We start from the raw sequence: 17,010 nt of genomic DNA on the forward strand, positions 1-17,010 counted from the left end.
ATAGTGCGTTTATGACTATGATTTAGAGTGCCACTTAATTTCTTCCTTTCTTTTATTTTGTTGTTGAAGACATTCGGCCGTGGTTCGATGAAAATACGGTTGCTATTTCTAGCAAATAAAGCGACCCTGTTGATGTTTTCATTGACTCGATGTAATTAGTAGAACGGTAAAAACTACTTATAATAGTACGTGTCTGCGTAATCCAATGGTCTCCGTATGCATTTTATATTTTTTACTTTGTTTTTAGATTAAATAAAATTCAAAGATTTTATTTTTCTTTGAAAATTATGGGAGCAAATTTGCTACGAAAAAATTTATAAGTTCGTTGACCTCCTTAAACCGGAAGATAAAAATGTGTCAAAATTTGCCGCGAAAATTTAACTTCTACAAACAATGGCAGGTGCTGCTATCCGTATGTCGCCCGCAGAAATAGAATTTCTTGCGGAGAAGGAACTAATTTCATTTGAGCCTAATTTTACATATTCTAATATTTATTTAATCCAAGTAAGTCGATCGTTGTCGTTTTGTTTTTCTAGATTATTTTCCGGATTTTTTGTTGACAGAATGAGCGTTTTTCACTTTTCAAATTCTGCCATGGTCGACTTTGCTTTTCACCCTTTCGGGGACGATAAATTAAGTACCAGTTACGCACTGGGGTCGATGTAATGTACTTAATACCTATGTCTGTCCTTTCCCCTCTATGTTTAGCCCCTTGTGGGTAATAAAGAAATAGGATGAGCGATTTTCTCTTTTCCTCTGTTGAAGAAATACTCGTTTCCAGCAACTTAGCAATCAATAAATGAATGAATATTTAATTATTTTTTAAAAGGAAATTAAATGAGGGAAATTAAGTAATCTTTTTTGATAAATTTGCTAATTTTTTTCCCCCGAAAACCATTAAAATGTTATAATTTCGTAAATTTACTGACTAAGGTAAAGAATACGCACACCATCTTTTTCGGCTGTTAGGGATAGGGTTACGTCGAAGATGGGAGTGGCGTGCGTATTCTTTACCTCCACCAACTTATTTATGTGGGCCCTTTATTGTTATTTCTAACGATTGATTTTAAATTCAATTATGAGATATTTTATGAATCGGGTCTTAATGAAACGGTTTTGCTGTTTCTGTAAATTCTAAGTGCATTTAAGTTATAAATTCGACGGGAGATCACTCTAATGTACTCCAGCATGTTTGAGAAAACTTCAAAAATAGTCTTGGGCGGGGGTCGGTGAACCGGGTTAAATTACCCCTAGTGGGGTAATAAAGATTCATTAAACATAAATAAAATCTTATATATAAAAAGACGTGTTCCTTGTTACGATAGCTATTTTAATTCTGGCATCCAATGTAATTGGACGTTAAAAAAAGCAGACATTAAATGATGATGATGATGTGTATATATGCATGTGTATCTGAGTGTGTGTCTCTTTGTGTCTATGTGCCGGTGGCACGTAAAAAGCACCATCCGATCGTGGCCGTTTGCCAGCCTCGTCTGGCACCTGTGCAGGTGGCACGTAAAAGCACCCACTACACTCACGGAGTGGTTGGCGTTAGGAAGGGCATCCAGCCGTAGAAACGTTGCCAGATCAGACTGGGCCTGGCGCAGCCTTCTGGCTTCTCAGACCCCAGTTGAACCGTCCAACCCATGTTAGCATGGAAAACGGACGTTAAACAATGATGATGATGTCCTTCCATCACTGCTTGACAACCGGTGTTGGTCTGTTTATGTCACCTTAACATAGCAGTTCAGCAAAAGAGACTGATAGAATAAATACTAGGCTTAAAAAATAAGTTTTGGGGTCAATCTGTTGACCCCAAAACATTAGCAGAAGGCAGCGATCTGGCAGAAACATTAACATGCCGGGCGAAATGCTAATGCCTTCTGCTAACAACCTTCAAGGTGGTGCTCCAGCATGGCTGTAGTCAAAGCACTGAAACAAATAAAAGTATGTTATGGGAGTTGTGTCTTTCAACTTTATTTTCTTTCGGATCAACTGTATACTTTTATTTTTCACTGTTTACTCATTTCAGACTGTGGCCATGCTGGGGCTCCACCTTGAAAGTTTAGCTGAATGTATCAACCCCAGTTGTTATTTTTTTATAAGCCTGCTACTTATTCTATCAGTCCCTTTTGCTGAACCACCAAGTTACAGTGATGTAAACACCCCAGTACCACTTGTCAAGCAGTAGTGGTGGTGGTGGTAGTAGCATGGGAGTGGTGGTGCAAGCACAGACATAAAGACACACACACACATAGATATATATACATATATACGACGGGCTTCTTTCAGTTTCCACCTACCAAATCCACTTACAAGGCATAACAGACTGAATACAGCATACTCTTTTATTTGTTTCAGTCATTTGACTGTGGCCATGCTGGAGCACCGCCTTTAGTTGAGCAAATCGAGCCCAGGACTTATTCTTTGTAAGTCTAGTACTCTCATTCTATCGGTTTATTTTGCCGAACCGCTAAGTTACAGGGACGTAAACACATCAGCATCGGTTGTCAAGTGATGTTGGGGGGGACAAACACAGGCACAAACGTATACACACACACACACACACATATATATATATAGATATATATATATATATATATACATATATATATATATATAATATATATATATATATATACATATATATATATATATATACATATATATATATATATATATATATATATATACTATATATATATATATATATACATACATATATATACATATATATACATATAATATATATATAATATATATATATATATATATATATACATATATATATATATATATATATATATAATATATACATATATATATTATATATATATATATATATATATATATACATATATATATATATATATATATACATATATATATAATATATATATATACATATATATATATATATATATATACATATATATACATATATTATACATATATATAATATATATATAATACATATATATATACATATATATATATATACATATATACACATATATATACATATATATATATATATATACATATATACATATATATATATATATATATATATATATATATATATAATATATATACATATATACTGTGGGCTTCTTTCAGTTTCCACCTACCAAATCCATTCGCAAGGCTTTGGTTGGCCTGTGGCTATAGTAGAAGGCACTTGCCCAAGGTGTCACACAGTGGGACTGAACCTGGAACCTTGTGGTTGGGAAGCAAGCTTCTTACCGCCCAGTCGCACCTGTGCCTAGTTGTTTATATTTTGATCAGGAGAATTGCCACATAAGATGTAAAGCTTGTATTTCTGGTTGTGCTGTATGTAACTGATCAGCCACCAGGGTGGCACTCCACTGCTATGCTTTTGTTGTCATCCACTCGTCATCCACTCATTGCAAATACCTGACAGGTGGGATGAAAGCTAAACATGTTTCTTAAATATATTTAGGCTCGGGCATGGCTGTGTGGTTAGGGAGCTTGCTTCCTAACTACATGGTTTCGGGTTCAGTCCCACTGCATGGCACTTTGGGCAAGTGTCTTCCACTATAGCCCCGAGCCGACCGAAGCTTTCTTTGATTGAATTCGGTAGGTGGAAGTTACTGCCGTGTGTGTATGTGTGCGTATAGCTGCTCAGTGCCTCTCCGAAAGAGAGAGAGAGAGAGGAAGACACATATCACGTATGGGTTATGTATGCTAAAGCAGCTGATATAACGAGATGTGACTTCCCCCACATAGCTGCCAATGTATTGTAAGCAGTTTTTCATAAGTTTGTGTTAACCATCTGCGATAGGACCCCCTTCGGTCATGAATGACCATGGGATTGCATCTAGGAAGTTGCCACAAATGTTATCCAAGGGAAAGGCAAGGGCTGATACAGCTTGGCACCAGTGATGTTGCAATTCATTTCTACAGCTGAGTGAACTGGAGCAACGCGAAATAAAGTGTCTTGCTCAAGGACACAACATGCAGCCCAGTCTGGGAATTGAACTCACTATCTCATGATTGTGAGCCCGATGCTCTAAAAACTGAGCCTTATGCTGATAACTTGGTTTGTCTTGATATTTTAATACCTATTTCTTTACTACCCACAGGGGGCTAAACACAGAGGGGACAAACAAGGACAGACAGACGGATTAAGTCGATTATATTGACCCCAGTGCGTAACTGGTCCTTAATTTATCGACCCCGAAAGGATGAAAGGCAAAGTTCGACCTCGGCGGAATTTGAACTCAGAACGTAACGGCAGACGAAATACGGCTACGCATTTCACCCGGCGTGCTAACGTTTCTGCCAGATCGCCGCCTTCATATTTTAATACCAGTATCAGTTATTGTGTTGAAGAACTTGTGAGTATTTCTGCCAAATTTGGTGAAAATCTGTGTAGCCATTTTCCAGTAATTTTGCAAATACCCAGACAAACAAGGACAAGTGAATACAATACCCTACTTTTGCTTAGGTGCAGAGGGTAACAGATAGTTTTTAACATAACAAATTAACGAAACACAGAAAAATCCCTATCCTTTAATTTTTTTATACATTTCAGCCATAAAGCTGTGGCCATGATTTTATTCAACACATTTCCCCTCTCAGATTCACACACTTACTGCAGCAGACCATCAGTTTTTCTAAGCCCTGTAAAAGAATTCAGAAGGTTGGGCTTCAACCAGGCCTTTTCAGCGAGTCCACTGCCCTAACCACTGGGCCATTGCACCTCCACAATTTATTGTATATAGAGTCGGTAATTGCTATGCTAATTTCTACGGTGGGGCTTTGGGTAAAAGAAAACACAAGAGTATCAGTTAATTATGATTTTATTCAACATATTCCACTCTCAGAATCACACACTTATTGCAGCAGTCCTTCAGTTTTTCTAAGTCCTGTAAAAGAATTCAGAAGGTTGGGCTTCAACCAGGCCTTTTCAACAACCATTTTTATATATTTATAACAATTGTATTCAGGCTGATACAATTTTGCTACTATTTCTGCTTGTTGAGTAACTTCATGTAATAAAAAGCATTGTGTACTATTTTTTTTCTTCTTTTTATCTACATAGGGTGATTTTGGTCCTTTTGAAGCTGGAATACCAACTTCAGTTCCTTTGTGGTTAGCGGTGAATCTAAAACAGAGATGTCGTGGTCGAATTATTCCTCCAGCATGGATGAATATAGGTAAAGGATTTCTCTGTTGATATCAAGATGCTTATACAATACCTTTTTGTGTTTTTATATACTTTTACTTTTTTTACTTTTTAATTGTTTCAGTCATGTGATTGTCGCCATGCTGGAGCACCGCCTTTAGTCGAGCAAATTGACCCCCGGACTTATTCTTTGTAAGCCTAGTACTTATTCTATCGGTCGCTTTTGCCGAACTGCTAAGTTATGGGGACGTAAACACACCAGCATCGGTTGTCAAGCGATGTTGCGGGGACAAACACAGACACACAAACACACACATATATATGTACATATACATATATACGACAAGCTTCTTTCAGTTTCCGTCTACCAAATCCACTCACAAGGCTTTGGTCAGCCTGAGGCTATAGTAGAAGACACATGCCCAAGGTGCCACGCAGTGGGACTGAACCCGGAACCATGTGGTTTGGTAAACAAGCTACTTACCACACAGCCACTCCTATATTTTAGGGTTTTTTTCTTTTCTGATATAGGTTGGGCATATCTGCTGCAAATCTAAATAATTAGGGCAAAGCCTTTGATTTGAAATCATTGCTTTCAGAATATAAACCATGAATCTTTTCTCTTTCTCTGTATTAATTTTATTAAAAGATTATCAAGAATCTTTTTATTTTTACGGTGGCACCTTGGGCAAGTGTCTTCTACTATAGCCTCAGGCCGACCAAAGCCTTGTGAGTGGATTTGGTAGACGGAAACTGAAAGAAGCCCATCGTATATATATGTGTGTGTGTATATATATATACATACATATATGTATGTGTGTGTATATGTTTGTGTGTCTGTGTCCCCCCCCCCCCAACATCGCTTGACAACCGATGGTGGTGTGTTTACATCTCCATAACTTAGCGATTCGGCAAAAGAGACCGATAGAATAAGTACTAGGCTTACAAAGAATAAGTCCTGGGGTCGATTTGCTCGACTAAAGGCAGTGCTCCAGCATGGCCACAGTCAAATGACTAAAACAAGTAAAAGAGTAAAGAGAGTACAGAGTATTAGATTATTATAACCTCAAATACAAAACACTGACTAGTAAGTAATATATGGTGGAAAATTGTGTTTTTTCTTTTAAAGAAAGAACTAAAATTAAGAATTTTATTATGAAAAGCCTTTTGGCTTTATCCAGTAAAATACTTTTTCTTTAACCTTTTAGCATTCAGATTAATCTAACAAATGTAATGCTTATTGATTTACATTATTTTGAATTCATCATGCACTATCATATAGTTTCGAGATTTCGATGATATGACTGTTTATTTTTAAAATGACATTGTAGGATAGGTGTGAGAGGTCAAATCTGGCCAGTTTGAACATAAAACAGGTAGAATATTTTGGCCAGTTTGAATGCTAAAGGGTTAAACAGCATTAACCCAGATAACACATTGTTCTTTCAAATTTCAATGAGATAAATCTGCTTGATGCAAAGATATCATTGTTTGTTCCTTCTTGAGCCATGCTTGGCTCATAAGGGCCGGTTTCTTGGCATATAGGTTCCCCACCTGGACGGGACGCCAGTCCATCGCAGGTGAGCTGCAAGATGCAGGAGGAAAGAGTGAGGAAAAGTTGTGGCGAAAGAGTCAGCAGAAGTTTCGCCAATACCTTCTGCCGGAGCCGCGTGGAGCTTAGGTGTTTTGCTCATAAACACACACATCGTCCTGTCTGAGATTCGAACCCGCGATCCCTCGACTGTAAGTCCACTGCTGTAACCACTAGGCTACGTGCCTCCACAAAGATATCATTGCTTCTGCATGAAGCTAAAAGGCTCTCTGAAGGAATTGATAAATTTCCATGTCCAGTCTGTTTCATTATTTCACTGTTGGTTACTGAAAGTAAATCTGATAATTGGAACCTATGAAGAAAATCTTTAATGTTAGTGAATTATTTCTGCACCAAATGGTTTTATTTGATATTTTTTAAAACTTCAACTTCATCTCAACATCCTTTTATAATGAGACTGTTACCTCTCTGCCTTTCCAATATCCTGAAGTATCTTAGATTTATTACCTAGAATTTACATCAAAAGCACTTGAAGTTTTAGAATTTTATAAAGCCAAAACAAGCAGAGATCATGATTTGGAAAACACATATTTTACTTATTATAATAATAATGAAATTATTGTATGCAGTGCTCAGGTGCACCACAACTTGTCAAAAGTGAGTATAAAGCATATACAGTAATGTACAAATGTTTGGAAAGTGAACAGTGTATGAGTGTATGAGGGGAGAAAATCAGGTGTAGTGTTGGCAAATCTCAGGAAGCATGGAAGTTTTGAAGGATGCAGTGCTCCGACAACTAACAACTGATGCCGGCAGTTTGTTCCATACTTCAGCAACTCATAGCGTGTAAAAATGTTTCCGAAAGTCAGGTGAGCTGTGCTATTTTCTGACTTTGTAAACATATCCACGGGTGTTAGACAGGTGGAGTTTGAAAAGGTGCTCAGAGTTATTGTTTGCAAGATGGTTAATAATTTTATGGGTGTCTGCCAAGTCAGCTGCCAGATGTCAGAGTTTCAATGTATCCGTGCCTAAAATAAATATTTAATCCCAAAATAAAGATAATTATTGCAAATATTGGGACTGGAGTGAAAAATGGTGCCAGTTTGTTGAATGGGTTTATCTAGAAGAAAGTTGGCCAGATAATGAAGTGAGAAAAACTAGATTGCATTTATAAGAGAACCTGGTTAGGATGACCAACATATTCTGCCTGATTGATGTTGTCCAAACCTTTTTCTCTCTAAGAACTGTGTCACTCTCCCAGAATTTCTCCAGGGTTCCATGTTATTTTCCATTAGGACATCTTGACAAATTTGTTTTTGCTCTTGAGCAGAATTCATCAACAACATTTTCGATGGCACCAGCTGCCATTAATTTGAATTTCTTGAAAGGCTTGGCAACCTTGGCTTTTGCTCAACACTCAACTTGACATTGTTGGGCCATCTTCCTCCCAGCTTTACACTTATCCATAAGGTTCTCCTTAACACATCTGAGCCTTTTGTGGACTGTGACTTCAGGATGGCAGTGGCTTTTTCAGCTCACAATGACATCGGTGTCCTCCGGGATGCAGTCAATCTGTACTACCGAACAATATCAAATGTGGTTTTACCAATACAAGATTCAATGATTCCTTAATGACCAACCCTCATCTGGCTGCCTCTGGACTGCCTCAGAATCAGACAGCACACCTAGCATAACTTGTAGCCCCCTTTTTTGACCAGCTCAAAGATAAAGAAAAAATTCAAAGGGGCAACCTTATTGTACATTATGTCACACCAATTCTACTTTTGAAGTGTGTCTGTAGAATACGTAAGTTTTTCAGTTGTTTGAACAAGTGGAATATGTATTCATCATCAAGTATGGCAAAGGGTCTATTTTCCCAATTGTTTTTATCTCCTGTGTATATTTTCTTTTACTTGTTTCAGTCATTTGACTGTGGCCATGCTGGAGCACTGCCTTTAGTCGAGCAAATGACCCCGGGACTTATTCTTTGTAAGCCCAGTACTTATTCTATCAGTTGTCAAGCAATGCTAGGGGGACAAACACAGACACACAAACATACACACATACATATATATATATATATACATATATACGACAGGCTTCTTTCAGTTTCCGTCTACCAAATCCACTCACAAGGCATTGGTCGGCCCGAGGCTATAGTAGAAGTGGGACTGAACCCGGAACCATGTGGTTGGTTAGCAAGCTACTTACCACACAGCCGCTCCTGCACCTATATATATTTTTATATATATATATATATATATTTATTTATTTATTTGTATGTAGGTATAGATGTACGTAGATGCGTGTGTGTGTAGATCGTTAGCCACTACACACATTTTTTTTCTCTTCTTGTTTTTTCTGTGTCCCTTTCTGTAGAAGAGCATAGGCTCGAAACGTAAAAGACTTTTTTCTATTCCTGAGCGTTATACTAATACATCTGTTTGTTTTGTACACCACCCGTCTTCGTCTTTTGTTTTTTTCGTAAACTCTCCCTATATATCACCCTCTCACGTGGTCACGCATGTTGATCCTGTCATTTCTTACCACGCACGAACTTCTCCACTGGACTCTCTATCTACCCTTTTACAGATTCTCGTTTGGATATTTACCCTCTGGCTGCACTTCTCCTACATATGGATCACTGTGGACTCTATATATATATATATATATATATTATGCGTGTATATGCACATACGGAGGCGCAATGACCCAGTGGTTAGGGCAGCGGACTCGCGGTCATAGGATCGCGGTTTCGATTCCCAGACCGGGTGTTATGAGTGTTTATTGAGCGAAAACACCTAAAAAAGCTCCACAAGGCTCCGGCAGGGGATGGTGGTGATCCCTGCTGTACTCTTTCACCACAACTTTCTCTCACTCTTACTTCCTGTTTCTGTTGTACCTGTATTTCAAGGGGCCGGCCTTGTCACTCTCTGTGTCACGCTGAATATCCCCGGGAACTACGTTAAGGGTGCACGTGTCTGTGGAGTGCTCAGCCACTTACACGTTAATTTCACGAGCAGGCTGTTCCGTTGATTCGGATCAACCGGAACCCTCGTCGTCGTAACCGTCGGAGCGCTTCCATCCATCGTATTGCACATACATGCCTTTGTATGTTATTTAATAACTTCATACTTTAAATCAAAATTTCACTTGGAAATTTTTTTTTGACGTGTTTCAGACGACCTTAATTTGAAAAAGCAAGAAGAACTTGAGAACAAACTCTTCACAGAAATGCCATCTCGATATTATATTGAAATAACACAACTTTTGCTCAAAAAGTAAGTCACTTTGGGTTCATTAACAGTTCTTTAGATTCTGCCTTGAATCATGTTGAACATTTTAGTGTGCAATTTTATGTGCATTTAGAATTATAGGAAAATTTGACAAGGAAACCTAGGCGAAGTCAGTTTTGGCAAGGTTTTTACAGCTGGATGCCCTTCAGAACGCCAACCTCTTTACATTGTGGACTGGGTGTTTTTAAGTGGCACCTGTGCTTACAGGGTCACCAAGTACTTGCAAAACAAAAGCATAAATGCTAAACCGTTGTACTACACTTTAACAATTTTGATATCTTGGCATCTGAAGCAGCTGGAGATACAATAGTTTGACTAAAAGAACTGACTATTGCAAACAAAATTAAATATTGAAAAAAACGCATTTGGCCAATTTTGGACATACAACAGTTTAACATAAAAGCAACAAGAGTCATAGTCTTGAATTAGTGTATCTTGCACTTCAATCTCTCTGTTATTCTGCCTCTTATCTCTTGATAAAACAGCTCCAGGTTTCATTTCATTTCATTTGAGTTTGAGTCCATGCTCAGGCCAAGTCGAAGAGTCTGGTGTGGTTGCCAGGTTGTATTCTCTGTTTAATTTTGACATGTGTAGGAGCGAGTTTGAGTCAGTTTGTGCTCGTTGTGTATCTCCTGGGAGATGGGGTTCATCTCTAATGGTGCTTAAATATCTATCCAGCAGGTTTAATGATACAATCTACCTGTTTTTAAAATGATCTAAAAACATCCCATCAAAAGTCAATTTTATTTATGAGAGGTTACTGAAAAGTTCCTGGCTTTGAGTAAAAGAAAATACAAAAGGATCAGTTAACTATGATTTTATTCAACATATTCCTCTCTCATATTCTCACTTATTGCAGTGGTCCTTCAGTTTTTCTAAGCCCTGTAAAAGAACATAGAAGGTTGGACCTCCAACCAGGCCTTTCACGATACCCTTAAAGCCAGAAATTTTTCAGTACCCTCTCTTATATTCTAAACATCAGCTTAATAACGGTTTCGAATTTTAGCACAAGGCCAGCAATTTCATGGTAGTAGGTAAGTCTATTACATTGAACCTGGTACTTACAAACATTAAGACAGATGAAATACTGCTAAGTGCTTTGTTTGAAATGCTAAAGATTTTGCCAGCTTTTTTAAACCATCAGCTTAATAATAACAATAGTAAATCTTAAGCGAGTTATAAGCAGTAGCTGCAACACATAGGGCACAGAAAGTGTGTCTATAGCCAGCTGGAGGAGGTGTCCTCCTGGGGCTACAAACTACAGTAGCATCCACCCTTAGGGGTTAGCCATATTTAAATGGCAAATATACGTTAATAAAGACAGTTATTTTACTAAATTCTTTGTTATTTTTAAGATTAATAGTAACAAAATATTGTAACAAAAGGGTTAAATAGCAAACATAACTATGGCTAATAAGTGATTTTTACTCATGTTTCAGTGCTCCTGAAGATATCCCCAAAGCTGATGAACTACGAACTCTTATTAAAGACATCTGGGACTTGCGCAAAGCAAAATTACGAAGCAGTATTGATACTTTCATCAAAAGTGATGCCACACATGCTAAGGTAACTCTTTGCATAATTTATCTATAATATAAATTGGACATGGGTGATCATTGTATTCTTTCTTGTCTTGAGGTTCACAGCTAAACGGCTGGGTGGATTTGCATGAAAAATGGCACACATATGGAGACGGGTGCATAGATTGGAATGCAGTTTGTATTTTTTTCCTAGCCCCCATACTTACCGAGAAAATCGATTAAAACTTTTTCTAATGGAATTCCCCTCTTTCTTCCACCATTAAAACAACCAGTTGCTTAGAAGCTGTTTTCTGAGAAATGCTGTTATAGATTATGCCTAACTGAAAACGATGATAGCCACATCATCCAAACAGACCGGGTGAAACCGGGCTTAGCTGCTAGTAGTATATAGAGTCGGTAATTGCTATGCTGATTTCTACGGTAAAAGAAAACACAGGGCTATCAGTTAGTTATGATTTTATCCAACACATTTCTTCTCTTAGATTCACACACTTATTGCAGCGGTCCTTCAGTTTTTCTCTAAGCCCTGTAAAAGAACTCAGAAGGTTGGGCCTTCAACTTGGCCTTTTCAGCAACTATTTTTATATATTTATAACAATTGTATTCAGACTGATACAATTTTGCTACTATTTCTTGCTTGTTGAGTAACTTCATGTAATAAAAAGCATTTGTGCTGGCCTTTTGTAAAAATCACTTGTGCTGGTGCCACGTAAAAAGCTCTTGTGTCAGTGCCACGTAAAAGGCACTCATGTTGGTGCTATGTGATAAGCACTTGTGCCAGCATAATGTAGAAAGCACTCATGCCAGTGCCATGTAGAATACACTTGTACTGGAGCCATGTGAAAAGCATTCATGCTGGTGCCATGTATAAAGCACATGTGCCGGCACCATGTGAAAGGCACACGGGCTGGTTCCACATAGAAAGGACGCATGCCAGCACCACATAAAAGGCACTTGTGCTGGTGCCATGTGAAAAGCATTCATGCTGGTGCCATGTATAAAGCACCATGTGAAAGGCACATGTGCTGGTGCCACATAGAAAGGACGCATGCCAGCACCACATAAAAGGCACTTGTGCTGGAGCCATGTAAAAAGCATTCATGCTGGTGCCATGTATAAAGCACCATGTGAAAGGCACATGTGCTGGTGCCACATAGAAAGGACGCATGCCAGCACCACATAAAAGGCACTTGTGCTGGAGCCATGTAAAAAGCATTCATGCTGGTGCCATGTATAAAGCACCATGTGAAAGGCACATGTGCTGGTGTCACATAGAAAGGACGCATGCCAGCACCACATAAAAGGCACTTGTGCTGGAGCCATGTAAAAAGCATTCATGCTGGTGCCATGTATAAAGCACCATGTGAAAGGCACATGTGCTGGTGCCACATAGAAAGGACGCATGCCAGCACCACATAAAAGGCACTTGTGCTGGAGCCATGTAAAAAGCATTCATGCTGGTGCCATGTATAAAGCACCATGTGAAAGGCACATGTGCTGGTGTCACATAGAAAGGACGCATGCCAGCACCACATAAAAGGCACTTGTGCTGGAGCCATGTAAAAAGCATTCATGCTGGTGCCATGTATAAAGCACCATGTGAAAGGCACATGTGCTGGTTCCACATAGAAAGGCACTTGTGCTGGAGCCATGTAAAAAGCATTCATGCTGGTGCCATGTATAAAGCACCATGTGAGAGGCACATGTGCTGGTGCCACATAGAAAGGATGCATGCCAGCACCACATAAAAGGCACTTGTGCTGGAGCCATGTAAAAAGCATTCATGCTGGTGCCATGTATAAAGCACCATGTGAAAGGCACATGTGCTGGTGTCACATAGAAAGGACGCATGCCAGCACCACATAAAAGGCACTTGTGCTGGAGCCATGTAAAAAGCATTCATGCTGGTGCCATGTATAAAGCACCATGTGAAAGGCACATGTGCTGGTGTCACATAGAAAGGACGCATGCCAGCACCACATAAAAGCACTTGTGCTGGAGCCATGTAAAAAGCATTCATGCTGGTGCCATGTATAAAGCACCATGTGAAAGGCACATGTGCTGTGCCACATAGAAAGGACGCATGCCAGCACCACATAAAAGGCACTTGTGCTGGAGCCATGTAAAAAGCATTCATGCTGGTGCCATGTATAAAGCACCATGTGAAAGGCACATGTGCTGGTGTCACAAGAAAGGATGCATGCCAGCACCACATAAAAGGCACTTGTGCTGGAGCCATGTAAAAAGCATTCATGCTGGTGCCATGTATAAAGCACCATGTGAAAGGCACATGTGCTGGTGTCACAAAGAAAGGACGCATGCCAGCACCACATAAAAGGCACTTGTGCTGGAGCCATGTATAAAGCACCATGTGAAAGGCACATGTGCTGGTGCCACATAGAAAGGACTCACGCCTGCACCACATAAAAAGCACTTATGCTGGTGCTGTGTACCAAGCACCCAACACGCTCTGTAAAGTATTTGGTGTCAGGAAAGGCATCCATCTATAGAACTCACACCAAAACAGACAAATGGAACCCAGACAGCTGGCCAGCTCCTGTCAAACTATCCGATCCATGCAGGCATGGAAAACAAACATTAAACGATGATGATGATGATGATGACTGATTGTCCCTTAAAGTTATATAATCTCTACTGAAGATCTCGTCAATGATATAAAAAGCTTTTTACTACATGAGAAAGTCAAGCTCACTTATTATTGTTTAGTCCCAAATTAACCTTGATCAAACCATGCCAGTCTTGATCATCCCATCTCTGTGTATATGTGAAACTACATTAATGAATGTGTCCATTTGTTTGTTAAGATGGTGAGGTGTAATGTGAGATTTGGCTGCTATTTCTTGCTTGTCGAGTTAACTTCACAGTGGCTTGCTTCCTTTGTTAGCTCCTCAAACTCTTTTACATAGGAAGAGAAGTCAATACAAAGGTTAAACATAGGATCATCATCATCATCATTTAATGTCTGCTTTCCATGCTAGCATGGGTTGGATGATTTGACTGAGGTCTGGCGAGCCAGATGGCTGCTCCAGACTCCAATCTGATCTGGCAGAGTTTCTACAACTGGATGCCCTTCCTAACGCCAACTACTCCAAGAGTGTAGTATGTGCTTTTACATGCCACTGGCACGAATGCCAGTCAGGCGATACTGGCAATGGCCACACTCAAATGGTGCTTTTTATGTGCCACCTGCACAGGAGCCAGTCCAGCGGCACTAGCAACGACCTCGCTCGAATGTTTTTTCACGTGCCACCAGCACAAGGTGTTAATGAAAATTACCAAAGTAGATTTTTAAAAAGTGTTGTGAGTTAAATAAAGGAATAAGACTGTTTTGTAAAAGAAGAATAAAATATTTAACCCTTTAGCATTCAGATTATTCTGTCAAATGTAAAGCTTATGTATTCACACCATGTAAAATTAATCTTGCATCATTTCATGGCTTTGAGATTTCAATGATGTGATTGTTTATTTTTAAAATGACACAATAAGGTAGCTATGAATGACCATATCTGACTTGTTTGAACATAAAACAGGTAGAATATTTTGGCCGGATATGGTCGGTTTAAACACTAAAGGGTTAAAGATGCGTGAAGCAGAGTGTTTTAATGGGGCCTGTGGTAGATCATGGACAATTTGTTTCTATAGATTCTGTCCTGACCCAATCACAAATTGAAAAGCGGACATTAAATGATGATGATGATGAGTGAACTCCCTTGACCTTTGTCTTCCTAGTCTCATCCACAATGTATCTGGGTAGTGCAGATAGGTCGCTATCATCACAGCCAAGGAACTCTGACTGCGACCCTGCTAGACAGATGTTCTGAATCAAACTAGTAATCCATCTCTCCGAAAGATTTACAGTGTGGTTGCCTGGTCACCAGACGGCGAGTTGGCAGAAACGTTAGCGCGTCGGGCAAAATGCTTAGCGGTATTTCGTCTGGCAGAAACGCTAGCACGCTGGACGAAATGCGTAGCCGTATTTCGTCTGTCGTTACGTTCTGAGTTCAAATTCCGCCGAGGTCGACTTTGCCTTTCATCCTTTCGAGGTCGAAAAATTAAGTACCAGTTACGCACTGGGGTCGATGTAATCGATTTAATACCTATGTCTGTCCTTGTTTGTCCCATCTGTGTTTAGCCCCTTGTGGGTAATAAAGAAATAGGTATTTCGTCTGTCTTTACGTTCTGAGTTCAAATTCCGCCGAGGTCGACATTGCCTTTCATCCTTTCGGGCTCGATTAAATAAAGTACCAGTTATGCACTGAGGTCAATGTAATCGACTTAATCCGTTTGTCTGTCCTTGTTTGTCCCCTCTATGTTTAGCCCCTTGTGGGCAGTGAAGAAATAAATTTGTGCATTTCTATGGTTCCATGTTCCATAATTGTGACCATTGCTGAGTTGATCCATCCTTATTTTTCTATTTTGTACCAGAGATGCCACTGGTAACATGTAATCTAGTACAACCTGTTGCTTTGTTTGGTCACTAGTGACTAAACTGACACCCTTAACCCTTTCATTACTGTATTTATTTTGAGATTCTCTGTTTTTCTTTCAATTACTTTAAATATAAACAAGAATTTAGTAAAATAACTTAGTGATCATTCAGCTAGTGTTAGGAATATATAAATTGTGTCTAAGGTTTGGTGGAAGATTTTTGTTCAAAACTTATGAAAATTAGACATTTGTACTTAGGGCCAGAGCCGGTTTCAGCCGGGTTGGTAACGAAAGGGTTAACAAGTTAGATGGGTGAGGATGGTTGTTAGAAAGTTAGTAAGATAAAAACAAAACCTGTCAAAAAAAGAATGGATTACACAAAAGCTTCAGAACCACAAAACTCTTACAGTAATGCTTCCTTTTGATACATGATTGAGGTGTTTCTTATTTAAGATGCCTTTTCTTTTTTCTCTCTTTTCAGCTGAATCATTTGACCCCTATGGAAATAAACACTATCCGTGCTGTACTCACTGAGACCATGAACCATATAAACGTACTAAGAAGTAACGTACATACAAAATATACAGGAAATTCACAAGATATATAAACATTTAATAAAGTTGATTAATAAAATTACAAATCATCTCTCTTACTGTTTTCATTTTTGTTATGGTTTGATATTGTTTCTTGAGCATGATTGTTACCAGCATCACCTTACTGGCACTTGTGCCGGTGGCACGTGAACAAAACATCCGAGCTAGGTCGTTGCCAGTGCCACTGGACTGACTCCTGTGCAAGGTGGTAAGTAAAGAAACACCGTTTCAACCCTGTGCTTGAGGATACCCTTTGAGCCAAGTACATCAACATCAAAAATTAAATGGAAATTGTAGTTTTGATACTCATGCCGGTGGCACGTAAAAAGCACCATCCGAATGTGGCCGATGGCAGCGCTGCCTTGATTGGCTTCTGTGCCGGTGGCATGTAAAAAGCATCAACCGATCATGGCCATTGCCAGCTTCA

At 39.1% G+C, this 17,010-nt stretch overlaps 1 protein-coding gene across 1 annotated transcript; it reads left to right on the forward strand.

Moving 5' to 3' along the window:
• The first annotated feature begins 67 nt into the window (after positions 1-67).
• Positions 68-16,642, forward strand: LOC115221253 (DNA replication complex GINS protein PSF2-like). The gene is made up of 5 exons (XM_029791403.2): positions 68-504; positions 5,069-5,183; positions 9,886-9,985; positions 11,440-11,566; positions 16,472-16,642. The coding sequence occupies exons 1-5, from the start codon at positions 394-396 to the stop codon at positions 16,595-16,597; spliced, it is 579 nt and encodes a 192-aa protein (XP_029647263.2). The 5' UTR covers positions 68-393; the 3' UTR covers positions 16,598-16,642.
• Positions 16,643-17,010: the final 368 nt, after the last annotated feature.

The sequence above is a fragment of the Octopus sinensis genome, linkage group LG18 (genome assembly GCF_006345805.1).
Source record: "Octopus sinensis linkage group LG18, ASM634580v1, whole genome shotgun sequence".
Classification (NCBI taxonomy): domain Eukaryota; kingdom Metazoa; phylum Mollusca; class Cephalopoda; order Octopoda; family Octopodidae; genus Octopus; species Octopus sinensis.